The 27,638-nt window shown below is 46.7% G+C and overlaps 1 protein-coding gene across 4 annotated transcripts in view; it reads left to right on the forward strand.

Annotated features, from left to right (window-relative positions):
• The window catches only part of AGAP1 (ArfGAP with GTPase domain, ankyrin repeat and PH domain 1), a 576,216-nt gene that overhangs the window by 339,870 nt on the left and 208,708 nt on the right, over positions 1-27,638 (forward strand). For all 4 annotated transcript variants that reach the window (XM_040231824.1, XM_040231822.1, XM_040231820.1 and 1 more), the window contains one exon: positions 26,425-26,529. In XM_040231824.1, the coding sequence (XP_040087758.1) occupies positions 26,425-26,529 (105 nt within the window). The remainder of the gene's footprint in view (positions 1-26,424; positions 26,530-27,638) is intronic.

The raw sequence follows: 27,638 nt of genomic DNA on the forward strand, positions 1-27,638 counted from the left end.
TGACAAGGCAGTGACCTTGACCCAGGACACGTGTTGGCCCTGTGTACACAGGCTAAAATGAAAATGGGGACTAATGCAGGAGAACCACCAATAAATGTCCCTGCCAAGGTTGCCATTAAATTTCAGCACTTCTCTTATATGTGGAGTCTAAAGAAACAAAACAAAAAAACCAGACTCCCACAAAAGGAAATCAGATTTGTGGTTTTCAGAGAAAGGGGGATGAGGAGTTGGAGGAAGGTGGTCAAAAGGTACAAACTTCCAGTTAATACATTAAGAAGATAAGTAAGTGCCAGTACCATAGTGTCTTGATGACTGTAACTTTGTGATATAGTCTGCAGTCGGGAAGGTTGATTCCTCCAGTTCCAATTTTCTTTCTCAAGATTGCCTTATATCAGACTCTTTTGTGTTTCCATACAAATTGTTTAAAAAAAAAATTGTTCTAGTTCTGTGAAAAATGCCACTGGTAACTTGGTAGGGATTGCATTGAATCTATAGATTGCATTTAGTAGTACAGTCATTTTCACAATATTGCTTCTTCCAATCCAAGAACATGATATATCTCTCCATATGTGTCATCTTTGATTTCTTTCATCAGTATCTCATAGTTTTCTGCATACAGGTCTTTTATCTCTTTAGGTAGGTTTATGGCTGGGTATTTTATTCTTTTTGTTGCAATGGTGAATGAGATTACTTCCTTAATTTCTCTTTCTGATTTTGCATTGTTAGTGTATAGGAATGCAAGGGATTTCTTTGTATTAATTTTGTATCTAGTGACTTGACTAAATTCATTGATTAGCTCTTAAAATAGTACTTGTGAACCTATTTGCAAGGAAGGAACGGAGAGAGACATGGAGAATGGACTTGTGAGCAGAGCTAGGGAAAGAGAGGGTGGGACGAACTGAGAAAGTAGCATTGCCATGAACATACTACCGAGTGTGAAACAGACAGCTAATGGGAAGCTGCTGGGTAACACGGGAGCCCCACCCGGCGCTGTGTGGTGACCTGGAGGGGTGGGCAGGGCTTAGCAGGGGAGGGAGGCTCAAGAGGAAGGGGGCATATATGTGACTGATTTGAGCTGTCGTGCAGCAGGAACCAACACCTCACTGCAAAACAATGTTCCTCCAATTGCTTGAGTACCAGTGATGAGACGGACAGTGTGATGGCTGTAGGCAGCACTGCTCTGTGCTGTGTAGGCAAGTTGTTAAGAGAGTGCGTCCTGAGAGTGCTCATCACAAAGAAAAGCTTCCTGTCCCTTTCTCTCTTTTCCTCTTCCTTTTCTTTTTACTGTATGTTTATGAGAAGAGGAATGTTAGCTGAACCTTTTGTGGGAATCATTTCACAGCATTTGTAAATTAACCATAGTGCTATATGCCTTAAACCTATGCAGTGATGCGTGTCAGTTATTTCTCAGTAAAGCCAGAAGAAAAGCTACTGCAGACAGCACTGGCTGCTTGAGGCTGAAGCCCAAAGACCTCTTGTCAATAAGGGGTCAGCTTGTGCTGGGTGGTGTCTGCGCCACTTGCTTCCTGTGGTGGAGTCCGGATGGTGTAGTCCGGTGTTCAAGGACACTGCTGTAGACACGCGTAGATGTGCAACCTAATCCCACCCTAGTTACTGGTCCCAGAGTTGTTTGTGTGGGAACACGCGTTCCATGTGGACTTGCATGTTGGAGCCCACCCGCGTTCCACCCCAGCAGTCCATAGCTCGGGGGAGAGGCTAGACTTGTCCCTGGGTTGATACTCATGGTCATCTTCCTTGAGGTCCCTCCCCTCTCCTGTCCCTGACCCTTCTGGGCTTCTCAAAACATGTCCATTGAGAGCATACCACCCTGGTTGCGGCCATAACTTTTAAAATAGAAACTGCAAAAGTGGATGCCCATGAAAACATGGCTTGCTTGCCACACCCATGTGGTTCTTCTCTTCACGTGTGTCCCCTGCGTGTGTGACAGAGGAGCCCCTCTGAGCTAGCAGGCCAGCTTTGTATTTGCTGTCAAGCAAATACACGGTCAGTTGCTGGTAAGGAAAGACTAATAGAAGCACGTTCTTTATATTCCTGTAACTGATTTCCAAGAATTCAATGTGAAAGTCTCTTGCGAGTTGACTGGGTACGAAGAAAGCACTGAAGGACCCAGAGGTCTACTGAAGTTCATCCTAAAATATCCCTTTCGATCTGTGCCGTGTGTTTTGTTTTCAGTGTTTGAATGTTCTAGGTGAGCATGGCTGCTTCCCACAAGGCTGCCTTGGTGATCTCAGGGAATTTTTGTTTTTTTTCTGGCAGAGGACTGGGTAATTGACAAGACGCCATGATTGTACATCATTTAGTTTAGTATTGCCATTTGGGGGAAATGGTTATCTTAATTGTGAAAACCTTCAACTTTGTATAAATTCAAATGGAACACAATTCTGACGCTATAGCAGTCTTCAAATTCCACCATCACCGTAACTACAGAAAGGAAACTGAGGCTGGGCACGTAACATTATAAATCATTTAATTTTTCTTTAGTTGATAAATTAATATTCACGACTCCATCACATTTTATCCAAGGTTTTGGAAACATTAGTTAAAACATGAAAAAATAACACTGTAGCATATAAACACAACATCTTTAGGGAAATATATTTATCAAACTTCTTAGCTGCAAGATTCTGGAGGACTTTTTACTGATTAAGATCATTTCTCCTTCTAAAAGATAAGGGCTTAGTGTTTTGGTTTTTTTTTAAAAGACACTGAACCTTCAAGTTGGAAAACTGACAGGCAGAACATATATATCTACTTGAATTTGTTGAAAATGTATCAATTTAGAGGGAATTATTTTTAAACTGTATAAAATTAAGAAGGCAGATGGCTTAAGTAGTTAGGATGACTCTCATCCAGAGATGATAAAAAGTAATGAATATGAATTATTTCGCTGTGAATTATATTTTGTGCGCACTGTGATCTGTACTCCTTACTTGCTGTATACGTCCCCTTTGTCAGAAGTTATAACGTATCCGTCTACCATGAAAGGTCCCTATAATGTGAAGGTGGCTTCCCTCTATGCCTGTGAAATTGATGAGCTGATGAGCTGAGAGAGACTCCCTCATATTTTAATGCCAGCCATACCAGTCCTCACCCCCAAAGAGCTGGGGCATCAACATCGATGGTAGCAAGGAATCTTTGCTGCTGTAATTGACAAATAATACCCCTCATAAATACTGCCAGTCTTTTCAATTAGTTTTCATCTAAAATTCGGGCTACAAAATGATGGCCTGTCAACTGACAATAAATGGCAAAAATTAATAAATTGTCTTCTAAATAGAATGGACACTTAAGAAAAATTGGGCAGCCAATTTAGCACAGCATGAAGCGAGGGGAACCTTTTGTACTGATGCCCGGCACTAATGTCGTCCCCGTCTTTATTAATGGTCCTCAGCGGCTGCTGACAGTTTTGTTGCTACTGGCAACTTTCTTCATTAAAATTAAAGCCAGCATCAGATTCCATCAGCCCCTACTCTGGGCACCTTGCATTTTCTTATACATATTGTTTCTTTTATTAACTCCCTCTCCACCCATGAGAAGTTTTCAAAGAATTTAGATGGGAGGAAATATTTGCCGAGGCCAGAGAACCGTTCTGGTGTCCTTAGGGAGAGATGGCTGTTACTTGCCATGCTAGAGTCAGCTTCCTAAAATCTACGAGCATCTCTTTATTTTGTCCCTTCCCTTTAAGCAGCACGAGAGCCTGTTTCATCTCCATAAGTGTGTGTGCTCATGCCTGCCAGCTTTCAGACAAATGGCCAAGTGGCATCAGGCCTTCAACTTCCTCATCCCCGCCACTCGCCCCCCCCCCAGCAGTTTTTGTTTGTTTGTTTGTTTGTTTTGTTTTTTAAGTTCTGGCTTTCCCTTTCTAACTTATCATTTCCAGCTGACTATACCTGGGAACAATAGTAGCTTGATGCTCAGAGGGACTTGAATTCGCCAGGAATGCCTTGGAGTTATTTTCCCTGAAGGCATTACTTTTATCTGTAGAACAAATTTCAACCTTTGAAGGAAGAAGAAGAAAAAAAGCTTTGCTGAGCAAGTTCTGAACTATTGTCTGGAGATCAGCTCTGTGCCCTCACAGCACCATTCACAGTTCAAAGACCGAAATGCCTCAGCCCGGGCTCCGAGCCTCTTTCCGCAGCAAGAAGTGACAAACAGCTTGGGATCCAGGGCAGCTCGGGTCCTGCTGGGGACCTCTGCATCCACCCCGCAGCAAGGGCTGTGTGGGCGCTATGAGTGTCCCTCAAGGGGAGTCAGGCTGAGATCAACAGCCACACGGCTCCTGCCCCTCCCAAAACAATCCCTTAACTGCTTTCTTAGGCCCTTAGTTTGAGGCTAAACCTTCCTCTCCGTTGTTTTTCTTCTTTTCCTTCTTTCAACTCGATTTTACACGGAAAGAAACCCAGACACTTGTGAAAACAATAAAAAGCACCAAAGGAAAAGACATTTATCAGAAAACCTACTTGGAAAAATTTATCTCTGAGCATCCTGGCAGTCGAGGCAAAAAGGAGAATACGGTACTCTGTTCTGTGGGGAGTCGTTACGTGAGCACCCGCCATTTCCTACAAACCCCGTAACCAACCTGAAATCATGAGTTACTGTTCTCTTGTTTTCTCAAGGGGCAGTTTATGGATTCAGTATACGAATGAGCCTTTTCCAACCACTTAGATTTCTAGTCACCACTGTCTCACCCTACCTTCTACTTTCACATCATAGATAGGTACGAACAGTATCTAGGATAGTATTAAACCAAAGAGAAGCCAACCCAGGAAACATCCTGTCTTAGTCTCAACTTTGGGTTTTTTTTTTTAACATAAGAAGTGACCAGAGATTGCAAGCAATTTATAATTAAAGATTGTATAGCTTTTTGCTTTGCAGAGAATTGTTGCAGCCTATTTTTTTCAAATAAATATTTCTGACATTGTAATAGTGAAGTGAATCAGTCAGATCATTGCAAGAAGGCTCTGCTCTCCAGTCTTCTCTCTGAGTAATCTTAAATAATTAAATGAAGAGCAACATGTCAAATAGTGTTTCAGTTAGTTGGCATTTTTTTAAAAAGCATTAATAAGCTAAAATCTAAATGTGCAATTGTTTAATATTGAAGGGCTCATGTCAATGTATGGCAAAACCAATACAGAATTGTAAAGTAAAATAAAAAATAAATAAATGCAAAAAAAAAGAATATTATATAAAAAAATAAATAAATAAAATATCATCATTTATTATTAAAAAAAAAAAAATGAAGGGCTCATAAAGGAACAGGACCAAATCTCTGTACGTGTGTACAGCCCTCTGAGCTCCAGTGGGCTCTTCCCACTGTAGGCTCCCCCTCCCCAATATCTGAGCCCAGCAAAGAAACAGTTGTTACTTGATGATTGAACCCACTAATATGTTACAGTAAATGGGGCATGAAATACAATACTTTGTATATAGTATAGACTAAGTGATTCTTGTATTGAAACAACAAGACCATTTTTAACTTGCTGACACAATATTTGCAGTGTTTCATCATTAAATTGTCCTGATTAACAATCAACTGCTAGAGTGAAACCCTTGGAGTCATTTTTTTCCTAATGTGATGCCTCAGAGGATTGCTTGAACATCACTTCGTCCTCCTTTGTACCTTAAATTTTGATATTTGAGACCTATGGAGTGAAACAAGGTATAGTCTTTTTTGATAGGATACATCATTCAAGCACTTGGTCTCAGTGTTCTTGTCATTAGTTCAACAAGCATTTTTTTTTTTTTAATCTGTCTGTTTGTTGACTGGTTGGATCTTAGTTGTGTCGTGCGGGATCTTTGCGGCTCATGACTCTGTGGTTGTGGTGCTCGGGCTTAGTTGCTCTGCAACCTGTGGGATCTTAGTTCCCCGACAAGGGATCGAACCCGAATCCCCTGCATTGCAAGGGGATTCTTAACTGCTGGACTCCCAGGGAAGTCCCAGGTACAGTCTTATTTTTTATGTGGATGTTTCCTGAAGCACATTTTTTTTTGACAGCTGCTGAGAATGTTATCCAGAATTTCTGTATTAGTAAGGTGTGGTGATCGTCACTGATTTTACTCCATATTTAGAGCACACATCTCTCCGTCTCTGTTATACCCACTAAGTTGGGGCAGAGGAGACATCGGGAGAGGATGCTTGGTGAAAAAGAAGCATATGCAAGTCACCCCACCATCACCTCTGGCACTCCTATGCACTGTGTACTTGGCAGAGTAGCCCCTGCTTGCCATTTTGGGGTGCGCAAGCTGGGCACTCTCTTCCCTCTCCTTGATTCTGGGTACCTTCAGACAGATGAACTGACTGCTGTCTGTGAAAAGAGCCACTGGTGACCCTGGTGGGCACGCCGGTTCCTGCTCACCAAGGGAGTGATCCTAGGGATGACCCTTGACCTTCTGTATGCGGATTCACATTTGTAAGCACATGTATCCATTTGATCACAGTTTTCAGCAACTTGACCTTTGCTCAGCTGAAACTGATGGGAAGACACTGGAATCTGTAGAACAGTCACACCTGACATCTTAGATGTGAGACCACAGGACCATTTGGGAGAAGGAGAACCACCTCGCACCTTGTCCCCAGGGGGTCTGGGGGGTCCTGGGTATCTTTTCTTGAACTCACTCGTTTAGACAAAGACTGAGAGCAGGGGTGCCCCCTTCAACCAAGCACCTTATAAGGAGCACCGGGGCAATTGACCATCTGAAATGAAACCTCACCACAAGCTTATGTAGGCCATGAGGGACCCTACTGTCCCGGGCGTTCAGTGATAATGTTGAGTGCACACCCAGCCCTAGGACATGGCAATGACTAGATTTGTTTTGTTTTTCCAGAAACACGGTCTGTCTGCCTCTGTCTCTCTCTTTTACTATTCAGTTCACAATATTGTTCAGTGTCCAAGAAATTGTTGTTGTTTAGTCACTAAGTGAAAGTGAAAGTCACTCAGTCATGTCCAACTCTTGTGACCCCATGGTCTGTAACCCACCAGGTTCCTCTGTCCATGGGACCCTCCCGGCAAGAATAGTGAAAGTGAAAGTCACTCAGTCATGTCCAACTCTGTGGCCCCATGGACTATATAGTCCAGGAAATTCTCCAGGCCAGAGTACTGGAGTGGGTAACCTTTCCCTTCTCCAGGGAATCTTCCCAACCCAGGGATCAAACCCAGGTCACGCACATTGCAGGTGGATTCTTTACCGGCTCAGCCACCAGGGAAGCCCAAGAATACTGGAGTGGGTAGCTTAGCCCTTCTCCAGCGGATCTTCCCAACCCAGGAATAGAACCCAGGTGTCCTGCCTTGCAGGCAGATTCTTTACCAACCAAGCCACAAGGGAAGCCCTTCCAAGAAATTAAATAATACTAGTTACAGTTTCTACTCATCTCACACACTAGTAAAGTAATGCTCAAAATTCTCTAAGCCAGGCTTCAGCAATACATGAACCGTGAACTTCCAGATGTTCAAGCTGGTTTTAGAAAAGGCAGAGGAACCAGAGATCAAATTGCCAACATCCACTGGATGATGGAAAAAGCAAGAGAGTTCCAGAAAAAACATCTATTTCTGCTTTATTGACTATGCCAAAGCCTTTGACTGTGTGGATCACAATAAACTGTGGAAAATTCTGAAAGAGAAGGTAATACCAGACCACCTAACCTGCCTCTTGAGAAATCTATATGCAGGTCAGGAAGCAACAGTTAGAACTGGACATGGAACAACAGACTGGTTCCAAATGGGAAAAGGAGTACATCAAGGCTGTATATTGTCACCCTGCTTATTTAACTTATATGCAGAGTACATCATGAGAAACACTGGGCTGGAAGAAGCACAAGCTGGAATCAAGATTTCCGGGGGAAATATCAATAACCTCAGACATGCAGATGACACCACCCTTATGGCAGAAAGTGAAGAGGAACTCAAAAGCCTCTTGATGAAAGTGAAAGAGGAGAGTAAAAGAGTTGGCTTAAAGCTCAACATTCAGAAAATGAAGATCATGGCATCTGGTCCCATCACTTAATGGGAAATAGATGGGGAAACAGTGGAAACAGTCTCAGACTTTATTTTGGGGGGCTCCAGAGTCACTGCAGGTGGTGACTGCAGCCATGAAATTAAAAGACACTTACTGCTTGGAAGGAAAGTTATGACCAACGTAGATAGCATATGCAAAAGCAGAGACATTACTTTGCCAACTAAGGTCCGTCTAGTCAAGGCTATGGTTTTTCCTGTGGTCATGTATGGATGTGAGAGTTGGACTATGAAGAAGGCTGAGCGCCGAAGAATTGATGCTTTTAAACTGTGGTGTTGGAAAAGACTCTGGAGAGTCCCTTGGACTGCAACGAGATCCAACCAGGCCATTCTAAAGATCAGCCCTGGGTGTTCTTTGGAAGGAATGATGCTAAAGCTGAAACTCCAGTACTTTGGCCACCTCATGCGAAGAGTTGACTCATTGGAAAAGACTCTGATGCTGGGAGGGATTGGGGGCAGGAGGAAAAGGGGACGACAGAGGATGAGATGGCTGGATGTTATCACCGACTCAATGGACAAGAGTTTGAGTGAACTCTGGGAGTTGGTGATGGACAGGGAGGCCTGGCATGCTGCAATTCATGGGGTCACAAAGAGTCGGACACGACTGAGCAACTGAACTGAACGGTTTCTAATCATCACCATCATCATTGGGATTGTAGATAGTCGTGGAAGGAAATATTTGTGCTGCTCATAAAAAGATTGCCCGTGGAATGTTTCTGGAGACCAGGACTCAGCAGTACCAGGGACTGGCTAGCCATGGATTCCCATTCTGTGCTGGTTCTCACCCACAGTGGAGGCTGCCTGGAGCACCACGTACAGAGCCGGAGGCTCGCCCCCTACAGCTGCTGTAGAGGGCAGCACAGTGGGAGCCCACCCACCACATTGGTGCTGCCCCTGGTTCAAGTCTTGGCTCAAAATCGAAACGTGGCTATTTTCACAAGCTTTCTTCTTTTCTTAACTAAGAACCAAGTGAGAAATCCCTCCCTCCTTTGATTTCTCCGATAGAAACTTGTGTCCATGTTCGAATTACCTTCCTCTGCCTGTGCCCACATCTTAATTACTGAGTTAGAGAATGCAGAGGGGCAGGCCATGAGGGGTGTTTCTCTCTATACATCCCTGTATCCAAAGTAGCAGTTTACACTTATGGTCTGTACAGCAAGGTTGTATGTACTGAGTTGCTGTCTGACGGGATCCTTTATGAGCCTGCCATTTCTAGTCAGCCCGTATAGTCAAAGCTATGGTTTTTCCAGTGTTCAAATACAGATGTGAGAGTTGCACCATAACGAAGGCTGAGCGCTGAAGAATTGATGCTTTCGAACTGTGGGGCCGGAAAAGACTCTGGAGAGTCCCTTGGACAACACAGAGATCAACTAGTCAATCCTAAAGGAAATCAACCTGAATATTTGTAGGAAGAGCTGAAGCTGAAGCTCCAATACTTTGGCCACCTGATGTGAAGAGCTGACTCATTGGAAAAGACCCTGATGCTGGGAAAGATTGAAGGCAGGGGGAGAAGGGGACGACAGAGGATGAGATGGTTAGATGGCATCACCGACTCCATGGACGTGAGGTTGAGCAAGCTCCGGGAGTTGGTGACGGACAGGGAGGCCTGCATGCTGCAGTCCATGGGGTCGCAAAGAGCTGGACACGATTGAGCCACTGAACAGCAACAACATTTCTAATCAAGTTCGCAGTGCAGAGCAGGCACACAGTTACCATGATGGGATCAGAGCCCTGCCAACAGGTGAATGCAGGTCTGGGGTTCACTCCTCACTGGTCATATTCAATTATTGACCTTATTCAATTATTTAATCTCCATGAAACGTTTTACTGTCCATGGTGATGGTGATATCGTACAATTATATGTTCACTTGTTCAACAAGCATTTCTTGAACGTTTGTTGTGTGCCAGGTTATAGGAAACAGCAATGAGCAGAGAAAAATGGTCCCTCCCCTGGTGAAGCTAGAGCCCATCGGGGAGGATCAGATGTGGTCTGGGCCGGCAGCACCATCAGATAGAACGTGAGCTATGTAATCACATCCTGCTTTTGGTATTCACATTAGGAAGAGTTTTTTAAAAAGTGAAGTTAAACGTAAGAATACGTTTTGTTTGACCAAGCCTGTCCCAGATAACCTATATAGAGTCATCCTCTTTTATTGCTGAGCTCTCCGAACCTGGAATGTGGTTCACACCTACAGCCCATCTCAGAACTGACCACAGGCGGGGTCCTGGCTTGTCACTTGGGGCTCATGGTGGCCCTACTGGGCAAAGCAGGTCCAGAGCTGAGGGTACTTAAGCTGAGGAGGGGGAGGAGGCAGCGTGAGGAGGGGTGTCTTCTGGGCCTGGGAGGCGCTGAGGCTCTGCAGAGGGGGGGTTGCCTTGCTTGGCAACAGCCCTCACCAGTTTGGCAGCGCTGCTGGAGGAAGCCTGGTGTAGGTGTGATGAGGAGCTCTGGCCTGAATAGGGTCTCCCAGGGACCCTGGAGAGAGCTGTCCACAGCTGTGGGTGAGGTCTTCTAGGGCAAGGCTTGGAGAGAAACCAGCTCTGGGCAGGGGCAGCATCTGGCAAGCAACCGGTAGACGGGTAGGACAGAAGCAAGAACAGAGTGTGTCCCAGGGAAAAGACATTGAGAAGTATTTGTCTGGAGAGAAAAGACACACCTCCCTGCAGAAGACGAATACATGCTTGTTCAGCCACTAAGTCGTGTCCGACTCTCTGAGACCCCACAGGCTGCAGCATGCCAGGCTCCTCTGCCCTTCACTGTCTCCTGGAGTTTACTCAGATTCATGTGCATGGAGTCAGTGATGTCATCCAACCATCTCCTCCGCTTTCACCCCCTTCTCTTCTTGCCTTCATCTTTCCCAGCCTGAAGGTCTTTTCCAGTGATTCGACTCTTCACATCAGGTGGCCGAAGTACTGGAGCTTCAGCTTCAATATCAGTCCTTCCAGTGAATATTCAGGGTTGATTTCCTTTAGGACTGACTGGTTTAATCTCCTTGCAGTCCAAGGAGCTCTCAAGAGTCTTCTCCAGCACCCCAATTGGAAAGCATCAATTCTTCAGCACTTTTCCTTCTTTCTCGTCCAACTCTCACATCCATACATGACTACTGGAAAAACCATAGCTTTGGCTATACAGAGTTAATGTAAATATGAAATCTACTCATAGCTCACCTGATGTCTCACACTCGATTTCCATGCCCCCCTCACACCCCAATCGCATGCACACCAACAAACAGTTGCCCTGGGGGGTATAGTATCAGTGCTGGTGACTGGGTTTAGGGATCACTTGCTTGAATAAAGAGGCAGCCACAGGTTTTTTTATTTCTTGTACAGAATTCCCCTTGCCACGTCTGTCACCGTAGTATTTTCGGCAGTGCCCACCATCTGTCGCAAGGAGGGGTTCCTCTACCCCTGGCCTCTTGTCACCGGTCTGGACACTGGGGTGTCCTGGCTTCCAAGTCGGGAGACTGAATTCAGTGATTTTCTTTAGTGAAAAGAAAAAAAAAAAAAAAAAAACCTCACCTACTCAGAGCTAGCGGAGTCCATCTCCAGCCTGTGGTTTTGTTTGTGGTTCTCGCCTCCAGGGGTGGTCTGGGTGGGACCAGCCCAGGATGGAGGGTGGGACCAGCCCAGGATGGAGCGGTCCTGCTCGGTCACACACCCTCGGGGTGATGGAGTGGTCCTGCTCGGTCACGCACCCTCGGGGCCCCGGACAGTGGTCAGTGTTGAGAGGGGCAGCCGCAGAGGCGTCCCCTGGCTGAAGCTCTCATCACAGCTGCCGAAACCCTGGTGCCAGACGGAGGCCGAGTGAGAGGGAAGGAAAACAGGCCGATCAAGAGAGAACGTTAACTGGAAAAATCAAGAAGGGTCTGTGCATCCTGGCAGGAATAGGTTTTTTCTTCCTTTCTTTTATTTCAATGTGAGAGTTGGTTTTGGTTCTTGTTTTAAATTATTCCAATATATAATAGGCTCATTGTTGTTATTTTTTTCCTGCCCCTGTTAAAAGAATTCATTTGGTTCTTGCTGGGACTTCATATTCAGCCATAATTCAGCCATAATTCACCTGAAGTACACATATCTTCAGCATTCCTCAGGTCAACGTGGTTTTTAAAAAAGGGGGTTGAAAAAAACCCAACAAACTTTTTTCCCTTCTCTATCATTGTTCTCCATCTTGTTATTCAGTTAACATGGAATTAAATTGGATTCTGTGTCCATCATTATTAAAATGTGAAGTGTGTCGGTCACAAGGCATCCATTCCGGGGCAGTTGGCTGAATAATTCTTTTCTTTATTATCCCAAATTACTGCTGCGCTCTGGAGAGGGGAGCAGTTTAGCCAATTATTGCCATTTGAGCTGGATTTGTGGGTGATTAGCTCCTGGTCGAATCCAGTCCCGGCCGGCGCTTTGAAGCCGCAGCGTGTGATTTTCTCAGCGGTGAGGTAGGAATCGGCGCAGCTAATGACGGGAAGGTCGTGCGGGTGAGCTGACCCGCGCGTGGTGCAGGCTTGGGCTCCGCAAATAGGGCGTCCACAATAACAAGTGTGTCACTAACCCCGCCGTGCATAATCGGGGCTTTATAGGGTTGCCGGAGATGCTGACAGCTCAATTAAAGTGGAACCCTTTGTACCCTGCAACCTGGCAGGATGACAGAAATATTACTCACCAGAAAGGGGAGGGCATCACGGGGGGGTGGGGGTGGGGAAGCTGGTTAGAGATCCCCAATCCTCGCCTGGTCCCTTGGCCCCCTCCCCCACCTCCCTCCGCAGGCTGGAGCGGAGCTTCCCCCGTTTGTGGTTTAATAGAGCCTCTGGATGGGGTCTTGGAGGCAGATATCACTATTCCAAAAAATGAGCTCAGTTAGGATGGGCTTCCTGCTGTTTCTATGGAAACACTCTAAACTGGGTGTAAAGTTAAAATGGAGGAGTTGGGGCAAAGCTCGCAGCTCCTGGTCAAGTCAGTCCACCTCTTTACCAACACTGACATCCAAGCCTCACCGTGTCTGAGTTTGCTAGAATCTTTTTGCATTTGAGGTGGATCTGGGGAAGCCAGTTAATTGAAGTTATTTTCTTGCATACAATGAATGGTTGTTACTGATTTTCTTCTTTTACTTAAGAGTATTTTCTACTCCTAGAGCCATAGGCTGTTTTGATCCACAGTGTATGTAGTCTTATCATTTTTGTCACACTTGTTTTTTCCTTGTTAAACCTCTCATGTGTGGGTCACTCATCTTGATTGGATTGGATGGCGTTTTAATTGAGTGGTGGGGTTTTACACCTTCCCCGCCTTTTTATTTTTGGTTTCGGGGTTTTTGATGGATTGCTTGGATATATGGAGACATTCTGGGGTTTGGGAGCTGTTTATAAGTAGGAACATCTGTAAATTGGGGTGATTATGTAGGGCTAGCCTGCGCAAACTCAGAGAGACCTGGTTCCCCACCATTCCCAGTCTGTTGGGGTATGCCGGATCTGAGGTGCCTCATAGACACCCAGGGAACACAGCCTGTTGGGAGTAAAAAGTGAGCCTCCAGTGAGCTGGGATTTGAGAGCTGAAGATGCCATCTGTCGTGGAGACCTGCAGGGCGTGCATGGTGAATCCAGGCTGTGCGCCTGCTGTGCTGGGTGCTGGAGGACTAGACCATTTCTCTTCGCTACAGCAGCTCACAACCTGTCTGCCCACCACTGCACCATTCTTTCAAGGCTGCTGTGCTGCTGCAGAACCAAACTTGGGTCCGCTTGGCCACAGTAAAGCTATTCTGTGGACGCAGGGTTGTGGTGAAGGAAAGTAGGGTTTCCTGCAGGTGCCAAGCAAGGAGTCCAGGTAGCTAGTGCTCAGAAGACCCAAATTCACTGATGGCCTTCAGGGACAGGCTTTTAAAGTCAGGGTCTAGGAGGAGGGTTGTGGGGTGTGTGATCGGCCCGTGGACAGTCTTCTGATTGGTTGGTAATGAGGTAATCGGGACTCAGCATCATTAGCCTTCTGGCTGCAACCGGTCTGTGGTCTCCATGCTTGTGGGCAGCGTCCAGTTAACTTCTCCCACCCAGTGGGAGTTTTAGTATCCACCAAACCGCTGAGAGGACGTAGTGCAGAATGCTGTTACCTGTGACCCCTGAGGAGGAGCTGACGCTCCTTGACTTTGTTTAATGGCCAAAGTATTTGAGATTTTGTCTTGCTTGATTGTTTTCTTTCTGCATTGTTTTTCCCTTCTCTGATTAAATGTATTTAAAACTTTTATTAAGGTTTTTCTACCGACCGTGGGCAGGCAGAGGACATGTGGTTGGGGGCAGTGCATGGAACATCGTCCTGGGGAGGCGCCGATGGGTCCTGCTTGGTTCCAGCCCCATGGACTAGGGAGCTTAAAAAGAGTCATTCATTTTCTCACAGTCCTGAAGCCTGGAAGTCCGAGGTCAAGGTGATGCCTTCCTTCCGAGGCCTCTCTCCCTGGTTTGTGTCTGGCCATTTTCTCCCCGTGTCTTCACACCAGTTTCACTCTGTGTGTGTCTGTGTCTGAATCTCCTCCCGTAAGGGCACCAGTCACACGAGGTTAGAGCCCATCCTAAAGGCCTCATTAACCACAGGCTCCTTAAAGGCCCTGTCACCCAGAGCAGTCACGTTTGAGGTACTGGGCTTAGGATTTCAGCATCAAAATCAGGGAGGCTGTAATTCAGCCCAGAACAACCACTGTCTAAGGGACCAGGTGATGCTCGTTTCAGTAGAGGTTATGGAAGCCCAGAGCCCAGTTTCCGTAAGTGTAACGGGGTCTTCTCCAGGAAGGGCAAGGAGTAAGGGGAGGATGCAAAATGGGAACTAAGTGGGGAAAAGCAGGCTGTGCCAATTTTAAATTAAGTCAGTGGCTGCTGATGGCTTCTGTGTGGTTCCAGGGCCAGAGAGTGCGTGTTTTAGGCTTTGCAAGTCACATCATCTTTCCTGCAACTCCTGAGCCATATCGTGCCATGTAAAGCAGCCACATGTAAGGACGGACATGACCACGTTCTGATGAAACCTTATTTACAGAAAAGAGGCAGAAGGTAGATTTGGCTCACAGGACAGACTTTGCCAGCCCCAGTCCTGTGGGAATCCCAGCGTGAACAGTCTCTGTAGGGTCCACTGGCCTTGAGATTCCTGTTGAAAAGGAATGAGCCCAAGGCTCAGGTTTTTACATCCAACTCTCCTGACGGGAAGTTTGCAGCGTCAGCTCAGTCCAGTGTGTAAGTGATGGGGGGATGCGAGCAGAGAAGGGTGCAGACGCCACCCCTGCAACAGATACTTCCGTGCATGAATTTCCACTCCTTTGGGTCCAGGCATGTTCCTCTAAAGAGTGTATTTGTTACCTGCAAGGGACAGCTTGGCATAATAAGAGAGCAGGAGCAGGATGGATGGAGAGTGAAGTTCTGTTCTGGAAAAGCAGGCTACTGGGGAGACGAGCAGAGAGTGACACCAGATTGGGGGGGGGCTTCTGCAGGAGCCCCTGACCAGGCAGAAGAATGTCCCTGTCCCTTATATGATCATTTGATCCCTCTGCTTCCCCAGTTTCTAATAATGAAACGTATCTCTCAACCAAACGCGTTTTTCTAGTTTATTTTTAAGTCAGCCAAGTACAGGTAGTAGTTGTTCAGTCTCTCAGTCATGTCCAACTGTTGGCAGCCCCGTGGACTGCAGCATGCCAGGCTTCCCTGTCCTTCACCATCTCCCGGAGCTTGCTCAGACCCATGTCCATTGAGTTGCTAATGCCATCCAAGCATCTCATCCTCTGTCATCCCCTTCACCTCCTGCCTTCAATCTTCCCCAGCATCAGGGTCTTTTCCAGTGAGTCAGCTCTGCACATCAGGTGGCCAAAGTATTGGAGCTTCAGCTTCAGCGTCAGTCCTTTCTGTGGTTTCCTTCAGGATTGATTGGTTTGATCTCCTGCTGTCTAAGGCACAAGTAGATAAGGTTAATACATTTTATGGGGAGGATCTTGATGAGAGTAAATGTACTGAGTGAAAATGTGAGACTTAAGTGATCGGCGATCATACTCTTTGACTCTTGTAAAGATGCCAGCTTTCCTCTGTGATGTTTTAGAAATTCATAGAAACCTTGAACTGCTATCAGGAGAATCTACTCAAAAGTACTAAGAACGGGAATTGTCATGACACTGAGGCACCCTTAACAGGTGTCCCTTACAGAACTGAAGAAGGATGCGAACGGCACTTCTTTTTTTAGAAGCAGCAATATGAAACATTTTTGAACTTGTATGGATGGATTCAAACCCTGGAAAAACTACCATCTTTTTAAACTTGATAATTAGGGAGCTGTCGCACCCCCTCTGGTGCAGCAGGATAATTCACTTTATATGACTGCTGAATCACACGCGGACTCTCTTTGCTTTCAGTCAAATGCGTGTGTGGCCTCCAGTGGCTGTTAAAGCAGATGAGAAATGCTGCCTCTGAGCGAAGATCAGCGCTTCGTGGATGTGTCTGTTGATGGTCTGATCTTTCCGTGGCTCAGCCTGCGGCGGGCTGGTCCTCCCTTGCCTCGTCGGACTCTGGCCGTTAAATGTTCTCCTGGTGTCGTGATGCTCTCTGGGCTGGCGGGCGCCAAGGCCACCGGTCCCCGCGACTCAAAACAAAGACTGATTTGCCTGCTTAAGACCCCCAGCCTCGAACGCAGTCAGTAAATCTTTGTTGGTAAATAATTGCTATCGAGCAGGGTTTTAATATAAATTTATGAGTGGTGTTTTATCACAGCTTGGGGCTGCAACGGGCACTGAGTGATGGATTTCAGACGCCACTTACATTCATTACATTAACTTTGTAAGTTATTTAAAGCTTGTACACTTAACATTGCTTTTGGCTTTCAATGACCTCTTGGGGCCAGGCAGAGACTACACACGGCTAATAAAGAGATTGCAGCCGAAAAGATAATTCTACTCTTTGCTCCACAGTAGAAAACGGTCCTTGAGCCAAGAAAGCAAGTAATGCCTGCCTGGAGTCTGAGATTTTGGTTGTAGATCATTTGAAAAAAAAAATCGGCCTTTCTGGGGCATCAAAGAACAAAATGGTAACAATTAGATCAGCATTTGCCATTTCCAAGTAAGAGAAGAGGAATATTTGAAATGGGACAAAGCCCATACATTTCTTGCTGTGCAGACAGGCCAAAGATGTTAAAGCTTTGCAGTTGGTCTGGAGGGTGAAATGATTGACAGGTAGGTGGCCTTGCATCCGGTTTTGAGTACAGACTACTGCTCCTGGCTCTTGTGCTGCAATGGTTATCTACTGCCAGGGATTAACTCACATCAGAGCGGTTTAAAGCAGTAGCCATTTTCTTATTGCTCATGACTCTGTGCGTCAGGAATCTAGAGCATGGATGTTGGAGACAGCTCATCTCTGCCCACAATATGCCTTCTAGGGCTGGGGTGTCCATGCTGATTCCCTTACTCGAATCTGGTGTCCCAGTAGACGTGGCTCCTGTGGCAGGGGGTTGATGCCCACTGGTCAGTGGCGATTGCCCCATAGATGAGACCCACTTTCTCCCCTGTGTGGTTTCGGGGTCTCTGCCTCCTCACTGTCTCCCTAGCAATATGGTCCAATTTCTTTTAAGGATGCTAGGGCTCTCAAGGGCATAAAAACAGGAGCTTGCTAGGCCTCCTTCAGGCTTTGGCCAGAGTAATAGCATCACTTCTGGCACATTCTATTGGTTAAATTGAGTCTGGGGTCCTGGGACGACACAATCAGCTGGGTTTTTGAGGGTTATCTTTGGAGACTGACTACTTCAGTCTTCCCTCGCACCTGCAAAACACCCTCACCCTGATGCACAGACTCTCGTTCCATGTGGCATCAGGCTTGCATCCAAGATCGTCATCCAGGTCAGGCGTGCATGCAGATGGGGCTCCTGGGATAGAATCCTTCCCTCTGAGGCCCGGGCGCTCGAGAGAGACGTCATGTCACACCCATGCACACTCACACAACACTGACTCGGGGACGGGAGGACCACAGCTGATCCCTTATCCCCAAGAGTAGGAGAGGGACGGGACGCCTGAAGCTGTTTCTGGTCCCCAGCAGTCCTGAGCCCAGCCGGGCACCCAGTCTGCTCTGCTCTGGGCAAGGGGATGTTATGCTCCCGGGGGCATCCTCCCTGGTCCTGGTCTCTCTGTCTGAGTCGACCTTCCTCCTCCATAACAAGTAGCCTGTGTTCATAGCTACGTAGCTTCCTCAGCCTGCTTCCTGCCATACTTGGGTTGAAAGCCCAGAAACTCTTTTCATTTTGAACCTTCTCTGTGCTTTTTAGTCCAAAGTGGTGTAATTCTTTAAAAAAAAAAAAAAAAAAAAGCCTCATGGGTATCTTTTGTATCAAATTACAAATTCCATCCATTAGACAAAGGCCAATCTACACATCCCTGTCTCTAATCCACAGATCTTCTCTAACATGAAGGGCCTACCTTAAATCTTTCTGAGTTCTCAAGAAGGGGGTCTGAATGGCACACCCTGGTGGTATCTATATTTTGAAATCACATCTGGCATTCAGGGCTTCCCTGGTGGCTCAGATGGTAAACAGTCTACCTGTGATGCAGGAGACCCCAGTCCAATCCCTGGGTCAGAAGATCCACGGGAGAAGGGCATGGCAACCCACTCCAGTATTCTCGCCTGGAGAATTCCATGGACAGAGGAACCTGGTGGGCTACAGTCCATGGGGTCACAAATAGTAGGACACGAATTAGCAATTAACAATTTCACTTTTCACTCTTAGCATTCTCTGGATTCGGTCTTTGATCTGAGGCCGGTTCTGATTCTCAGAGGTTTCTGCTGGAGAAGAAGCTGGGACTGAGATACCGTTTTTCTCATGGTCTGGTCCAGCAAGGTTTTGAAATATTCTTTCTAAGTCTGCTTGAAAACTACCTTGAGTCCCTCTCCCTCCTTTCAGACTCAGCTGAGTAGGCAGTGTGCCTGGCATTCTGCTCTCAGCCAGGTCCATCCAGGGGTTCACTGGGCGCCCTGGCTATGCTGCACCTTCCCACAGGGAGCAGGTCTGCTAACTGCCCATCTAGCCAGTGCACAAGTCAGCCCCCTTTCTCCACCCTCAGGGAGCATCTTCCTCATGGTCCTTCCAGCTGCTTCGTCCCACCAGCCTCCGTCTGCTGCCTGATTCCAAGCCAGTGCTACGTGGTTTTGACTTTTGTTACTGAAGTGCCAAATGCTACTTCTGTTTTCTAATCTCTTTGTGCGCAGGGCTTCCCTGGTAGCTCAGACAGTAAAGCGCCTGCCCGCAATGTGGGAGACGTGGGTTCGATCCCTGGGTTGGGAAGATCTCCTGGAGAAGGAAATGGCTACCTACTCCAGTACTCTTGCCTGGAAAATTCCGTGGACGGAGGAGCCTGGTGGGCTACAGCCCATGGGGTCCCAAAGAGTCGGACACAACTGAGCAGCTCCACTTCTTCATGTGCTAGTACTCTCCTCCAAAACTTGTGTCTGTTAGTCGCTCAGTCATGTCTGACTCTTTGTGACCCCATGGACTGTAGCCCACCAGGCTCTTGTATCCATGGAATTCTCCAGGCAAGGATACCAGAGTGGGTAGCCATTTCCTCCCCCAGGGGATCTTCTCCAACCCAGGGACCAAACCCAGCTCTCCTACATCGCAGGCAAATTCCTTACCATCTGAGCCACCAGGAAAGCCCAAAACTGAATGATTTGGGAGGGGGGGAAACTGTCATTATTTTTCATAATTCTGTGTCTCAGGACTATGGACAGAGCACAGCGTGGCTTCTTGGTCAGAGCTCCCCAAAGCAGAAGCTGTCAGAATTTCTTTCGATTTAAACCCAATGTAGGGGGCATCACTTTAGCTGCTTCTGGGTAAATTGAATCTCAGGCATCCCCCAGTCAGTGTGGGATAATTTACACAGGGGCAGGAATAACACGAAGCCTGGTGCAAATTGGAGTTATCTTGAGATCAGCTACCAAGCTGGCTGTGTGCCTTGGGTAAGCTACATACCCTCTCTGTGCCTCAGTGGACTCATCTGTAAAATGGGGATAATCAGAGTAATTACCAGCAGGTGGTAATAAGCTTTCGGGGGTGGAGGGAGGTAATTCTTAACTTGTGAGGCTCTTAAAGCAGCATCTGGCTCACAATGAGCCCAATATTGTTTCAAAGTAAAATTTTTTTAAAACAGGCATAAGCCATACAGGAGTCAAATAAAACATTAACCGTAATTGACGTCTACACTGGGGTAGATGGTCAGTGAGAAACAGTTTGAAGCAGGAAATTGTTTTTACATGTACAAAAGTGGCATCTGAAAGATAGACTGAGGATACATTTTGACATTCCGCCGTGCGGTTTTGCCCTGGGTCACACAGGATCAAAGGAACTTAGGATCAGCAGGACCGTCTACCTCGCCAAGGGGGGCTGCCTGCCCGCGTGTCTCCGGCAGAACGCCTTCCGGCCTCTGTCATCTTCTAGCTGGTGGGATCACGGCTTCACGTCCTTCAAAAGTTTAAAATGAACTATTTATAGGGTTTTCCGTTTCCTTGGCGCTTAGAGTAGAAAGTGTGTGAATTTGGGAAGGCAGAACCACAGAGGGATGCAATCTAGGGGCTCAGCCACATGCAGTGAAGGGCCTCCTGGCATGTTTGAGCATCGTGGCTCACTGGTAGAAGTTTGTCCTAAAAGGAGGCTGGGTTCTCCCCCTTTGGCACTTTGGCAGGATCCTACTGTGTTCAGAGGAGAGACACAGCACATCAGAGCACTGGAACCTTTTGCTTCCAAAGGAGTTGGGGGCTAAGACCAGGCTTCGCTATGTAGCTGTGTGATATCTTACTGGACCTTGGTAGCAACTAGCCTTGGTCCCTGGAAGTCAGGGTATGCTGGGACAGCCTCCGCTCCAGACTTACAGACCAACCCCCCCAACCCCCGCCCCTCTGCGCCATCTCTGCTCAGCCGTGGACTCCTGCTCAGGCAGCTCTAGGGATCTAGATGCTCGCTGTCCCCAGGGATGCTCAAGCAGGGTGGGCCCAGGCAGGGATCCTGCACAAAAGCTCATCTAGCAGATTCGGGACTGAATGGTTCAACTTTCAGAGCCTCTTGAGATTCTGCTATTCTGTGATTCCCACTTGATACAAATTACTCTTTAAAAAATCAGTGTTCAGAATTAATTTAAGGGGAAAAAAAGAAGCAGCAGCAACAGGAAACACGTCTTGAGTCCACTGAAGCTGTTGCCTGAGTCTCCTCATTTGAAGTCCAATTGAACCTCTGATTACACAAGTTCGTCCTGCTTGCTGCCGCCAAAGCCCTAGCTTCCTACCGTAGTTCATCAAAGAGCTCGCCTCCCATCATGTTTTTCAGGATGGGGCTCTCTTTAGTGTTTATGGAGAGACCCCCGAGTGTGCTGGCTTCTCATGGTGTCGTGGCCGACCTTTTCTAAAGGCTCACATGTATAGGTGCACAAGTGGACTCTGACATCTAGAGCTGTGGGCATTGATCCAGGACTCCCCTTCCGGGAAGTGACAGGCCGTGGATGGCCATTGTCTGGGTGATAGGATGGAGGTCCCACGTGGCCCGCTGTGAGTCCAGTGCCTTAGTCCAGACTCCGATACTGCCTCCTACTAACTCTTGGCACGAGGTCACAAACACAGAGGCGCCTGCCTCTGACCTGCCCATGTGTTGGGTTTGGCCTGAATTACATGCAGATGGTGTATAATCCATTTCCAACATTCTAAAATAAGGAGCTGTCCCTAAAGCTCCAGTTTTTCTTTTTCTCTTGACTCATCAGGAGATCTGGAAATGTAGACACATACTTTGGGTTCCCTGCACAGTTCAGGGAGGCCGTTCCTGGAAGGGTGGCCTCATTGGGCCTCGCTGAACCTCCATCAGGAGATGTGACCTTCTCCACTCGCAACCGCCCTGACCACCTCTTCCTGGAATTTTTTAGTAGCCTTGAGATGTGCTTCCATAAATTCCTCATCACAATCTCCCCTCTCTCAAGGACTCTCAGCATTTAGGACATTCTCAGGGTACTCAAGATTCAGCAAACAGAAACCCCTTCCTCTAGGTCCACGTGCAGTAGATTTTAGGGGGCACATTTGAATCTGTTCCTGTTAGAAGGGTGCTTGTCATTTCTTTCACTGTGTGAATATGAAATACCAGTACCGATTGGCCACCACTCCTCAGGAGAAAAATCAGACCTGAATGGCTGCCAGGATCCTGGATGACCCACCTCTCTTGGGCTGGGGATTTGTGCCAGGAGAGAAGGAGCTGGTACTTTGGGACTGAAGGCTTTGGGCTGAGCCATGGCAGGGACACTGGTAGGCTTGACCGTGGTGGTCATTTCCAGGTCTGAACTCAGCAGCCCACGGTGCTAACGGCAGGAGTGGAGAGGGCAGGGTGGCTGGTCCCGTCACTTTCCATCAGCTGACGAATGCCCTCACCTCTGTGGTCAGAGTTCATGTCCAAACCAAGGGAGCCATAATAGCAGCTGCCCCCGTCCTGCTGCCGACAGGGGATGAGTGAGCGAGAGAATGCGGCGATGCTTAGAAATGCGTCGGCACATGCTCAGGCCGCTTAAAGAAACGTGCGCCTTACCTCTGCCCAGACTGGCATCTGGGCGGCCCCGACGTGTGTACGTGTGATGTGTGGAGCCAGTTCAGTCCCTGCCTGGTGTCTGACAGGGGGATGATAAACCCAGCTGGGGCCAAGGCTGAAGGACAGAAATAAGGCTCCAAGCATGCCAGGGTGGTCTTCAGTTCAGTTCAGTTCAGTCGCTCAGTCGTGTCCGACTCTTTGCGACCCCATGAATCGCAGCACGCCAGGCCTCCCTGTCCATCCCCAACTCCCAGAGTTCACTCAGACTCACATCCATCGAGTCAGTGATGCCATCCAGCCATCTCATCCTTGGTCGTCCCCTTCTCCTCCTGCCCCCAATCCCTCCCAGCATCAGAGTCTTTTCCAGTGAGTCAACTCTTCGCATGAGGTGGCCAAAGTAATGGAGTTTCAGCTTTAGCATCATTCCCTCCAGAGAACACCCAGGGCTGATCTCCTTCAGAATGGACTGATTGAATCTCCTTGTAGTCCAAGAGACTCTCAAGAGTCTTCTCCAACACCACAGTTCAAAAGCATCAATTCTTCGGCGCTCCGCCTTCTTCACAGTCCAACTCTCACATCCATAAATGAGCACAGGAAAAACCATAGCCTTGACTAGGTCTTCAGTCCTTGCTGAATTCTGCAGTGTTTGAAATAGTGCAGGTAATCAGAGATAATCCTCCGAGGTGAATCACGGGATTTATTTAAGATTATAAAGATTTGGATTTTGTATTTATTTTTTTTTTAGCAAGACATTGTTTTCCTAGCACCTAACAAATTGCCTAATTTAAGTCCCCAGAAAACTATGATGTCCCCTCTTCACTTGGTCTCCTGGTAAATTTTCTTTTTATTCCCTCAAGAAAGGAGTCTTTATTCCCCTCACCAGGCAGTGCAGGACTTGCTCCTGAAAGTGCCCTGAGGATGGCCTGAGGACTTCTGTGTGTCCCTCTTCACGGAGCCTGCCTTTCATTTGAGGAAGAAAGGAAAAGCTTCTTGAGGAGGTCCTCCCTGGTGGTCCAGTGGCTAAGACTCTGCACTCCCAGTGCGGGAGTTGGGGGGGTGGGTGCAGGTTCGATCCCTGATCAGGGAACTAGATCCCACGTGCTGCAGCTGAGACCCGGCACAGCCAAGTAAATAAATGAATATAAATAGTAAAATATCTTTTAAAAAAAGGCTTTCTGAAACCCAGGGCAGCTCTTAGCCGGTGAGGATGCACGGTAACCCCAGCCCCTGGTGATGTTGCTGGAATTCCATCTGAAATGGAGGGTGGGAAAAGGTGAGCCTACGGAAGAGCTTGTTTATATTATATATATACTTTTATTTGGCTTTTTAAAAGTATGTATAATTTTTTTTTTTTTGGCTGTGGGGGGTCTTTGTCACTCCTCACGGGCTTTCTCTGTTTGCGGTGGGCAGGCTCCACATGGAGGCGCTGGTTTCTCTTTGGTTTCAGATCATGGGTTACTCTAGGGCACACGGGCTTTGGTAGCTGTGGTGCGTGGTGTCTAGAGCGTGGGCTCAGTAACTCTTGGCGCACAGGCTTAGTTGCTTGGTGGCGTGTGGGGTCTTCCCCGACCAGGGGTCAGACCTGTGTCCCCTGCATTGGCAGGTGGGTTCTTAACCACCGCACCGCCAGGGAAGGCCCTGTGTCAGATTTCGTTATGCTAAGTTTTAAAATCTTAGAAATCCCACTGGGGAGGGACATTTAATGATGTTAAGGGGTTGCTTTTTCATCGCCACTAATTCACTGTCACTAATCGAGCCCTCCCCCCTACACACTAGTTCTTACTGTGCCTTGAAACCTGTATCCCCTCTGATGGGAGCTAACGTTTTTCTCTGGAGCTGGTTCCCTTTGTTGGTCTCAATGCCGTGTTTGGTTTATATCGGTTTAGATTCCAAGAAATCAAGGTCTGCAGCTTTATGTCACGTGCTTCTTTAAGTAAGAACTTGCAAAGAAATGATCTTCCAAAGGTTTACTTGTTAGTTGCCTCAAACTCCGAAATATTTTCCCTCAGAAACAATGAACACTGTGGCCAGAGTCCCCCGGTGGCTCATAATCCGTTACATTTGTAAAATCTGTCCATAAAAACGCAATGTCATAATATTGGGAAACTGACTCAACGGACATGAGTCTGAGCGAACTCCGGGAGATAGTGAAGGACAGGGAAGTCTGGCGTGCTGCAGTCCATGGGGGTCACAAATGCAATAGGCTTTTTCAGTCCATGCAAAAGAAAAATGCCTTCTTGGTTGTTTCTCATACTTTGGTTCCTGGTTGATAGAATTAGGAGGTGGTTGGGGGCTGGTAAAAATTCTCAAAGGGACTCGGGAGGCCCACACCTTCCTAAGGTAACAGATTCTGTTTCAAACTGACCATTTTCTTTCTGCCTCCATCTGGGTGAATTAACTCACGTTAGTCTTTGGCTTTCCCAGTCATACTTATGATCTCGCACTTCTCCTTATCTTGGCTATGCTGGCTCTCATCACGGCACACGGGCAGACTTCTCTTACTGTGGGGCGCGGGCTCCAGAGCCTGCAGGCCCAGCAGTTCCAATGTGCTGGCTTCTCTGGTTGTGGTGCACATGGGCTCAGTTGCTCCAAGGCAAGTGGAATCTTACTTCCCCTACCAGAGATTGAATCCATGTCCCTGGTTTGGAAGGCGAATTCTTAACCGCTGGACCCCAGGGAAGTCCTGATCACATTAACATGTGAGCAGCAGGAGGAAGAACAAGCAGGGAGGTTCTCCTGCTCCCCTTCGTTTCTGTGGATGGGAGTTAGATGAATCCAGATGTGAAAGCTCAAGTTTAAAACTGATGAGGAGGGCGTGGGGCTTCCCTGGTGGCTCAGATGGTAAAGAATCTGCCTGCATTTCAAGAGACCTGGGTTCATTTCCTGGGTCATGAAGATCCCCTGGAGAAGGGAATAGCAACCCACTCCTGTACTCTTGCCTGGAGAATCCTGTGGGCAGACGAGCCCAGCGGACCACAGTCCATGGGGTCACACACAGTTGCACATGACTCAAGCGGCTTAGAGTGCACGCATGCAAGCAGAGGGGCCTGAAGCCCCAACAGGGAAAGAAAGTACAGACTCAAGGTGCTGGGCCTGGCAGAGCTCAGGCTGCCTCTGGTTTTCTTAACTCAAGGAAGCCTAGAAATGAGACAGAAGGTTTGCTGGGAATTGGTAGTAAAAACAAGAGCAAATCTTCATCAGTCATCTAAGGAAGACTGGATTAAATATACTTGTGTGTCGGTTTCAAGTGTTGAATGGTTTTTAAGAAGCTTTAATATGATTTCATTAAAAATGGATTAAAGTAAATTATACACAGTTCATCTATTAAATGCCGTTGCTAAGTTTGCAAATGGAATTTCATTTTTAATAAATTAAGATCTGAAGTGAAAAACTGTAAAATAAAATGTTCTTATTTGTAAATATCGTAAAGGAAGAATTTGGTTAGTGTCTTATTTTTAGAAAAGGAAATTTACGTTCCTTTTTTAATACCTTTAGGAGCTCCGTGTGCTTACAGCTTAGTTATAGGAAAAGGTATGATATATCACATCACAATGGTTTGTATTATTGGTTGAACCAGCGGCACATCTTAGCCCTCATTAATGTCACAATATTAAGTTCTGCACTCACATACACAAAAGGGAATTTTGTGTTGATTGTATGTATATTTTATAAAAAAGAAAGGGGAAACCGCATGACCAAGCCAGAAATGTGTCATTTCCATTTTAAGATGGCAAAGAGAAGATGGAAGTTTAACAATTTAAAAGTTAACCTATGTGCCTACTCTTTTTTAAAAAATGTAGACAGGACTTTATGATTTATACTAATTTCTGCCTGGCTTCTTTTTCGCTTATAGGGCATGCTGCTGAAGCGCAGTGGCAAATCATTAAACAAGGAGTGGAAGAAGAAGTACGTCACCCTGTGTGACAACGGCGTGCTGACCTACCACCCAAGTCTGCACGTGAGTGTTGCTCCCTTGGAGAAGTGAGCAGGTACTGGGCTCCAGGGACGCAGAGGGGGTCCATGCACAGGCAAGCCTTTTGGCTCTGTCAAGGGTTAAAAGAGTACTTTATTTTATTTTAAATTACTCCTTTTTTTAATTGGTAAAATTTATTTTTAAACCAAAATGAATATTTTATAATATTATGAATTTTGCATCTCATTATAATACTAACAGAATGAAAGTTACTTTCTTAATAGAGCATTCCTCTAATAGTATGTAGTCTTCCTCTTTCCCAAATTAAGGATTTTGCCTTAAATTCTATTTTGATAATATATCTCAGTGTTCTTTTAGCTAATTTTTTTTTTTTTACAGAATAACCCTTTATTTTCAATCTATATGGTGTTCTTATAGTTCTTTTTTTGTTTGTTTTTCTATTTTTTTTTTTTAAGTAAGGTAGTATTTTAAATGAGAGTAAAAAGACAGGAGCAAGTAGTCAAAGAAAAAGGAGAAAAAAATCTATCTGAAAAATCTAGACTAAAAGAAACTATAGCAAGTCTACATACGAACAAGCTCCATTCCGAGAGCGCATTCACAAGTCCAGGTTGTTAGGGAGTCCAACAGAGTTAGCTCAGATACCCCGCTGACACAGTCGACCTTACAGTATGGCACTCTAATAAGTTTATGGGCTTCCCAGGTGGCTCTGGTGGTAAAGAATCTGCCTGCCGATGCAGGAGACGCAGCAGATGCTTGTTCAGTTGGGTTGGGAAGATCCCATGGAATAGGAAATGGCAACCCACTCCAGCATCCTTGCCTGGGAAATTCCACGGGCAGAGGAGCCTGGCGGGCTACAGTCCGTGGGGTCACAAAGTGTTGGACACGACTGAGCACCATAGGTTTATATTACTTTTCTCCAAAAAATACAGAAAAAACACAAAATAATAAGGAAAGCATTTTTAATCTTACAGTACAGTACCTTGGAAAGCACAGTAGTGCAGTACAACCACTGATACCTCTCAGTAGTACCAGCTGCGTCAAGCGGCTTTCACGCTTGCTTCTAGACACCCTGGGCTTGAAATAAAGATGCTGCACTGCTGTCCTCTCTACAGCACTGCTCAGTGAAGTACACA

The sequence above is a fragment of the Oryx dammah genome, unplaced genomic scaffold (genome assembly GCF_014754425.2).
Source record: "Oryx dammah isolate SB20612 unplaced genomic scaffold, SCBI_Odam_1.1 HiC_scaffold_28, whole genome shotgun sequence".
Lineage (NCBI taxonomy): Eukaryota > Metazoa > Chordata > Mammalia > Artiodactyla > Bovidae > Oryx > Oryx dammah.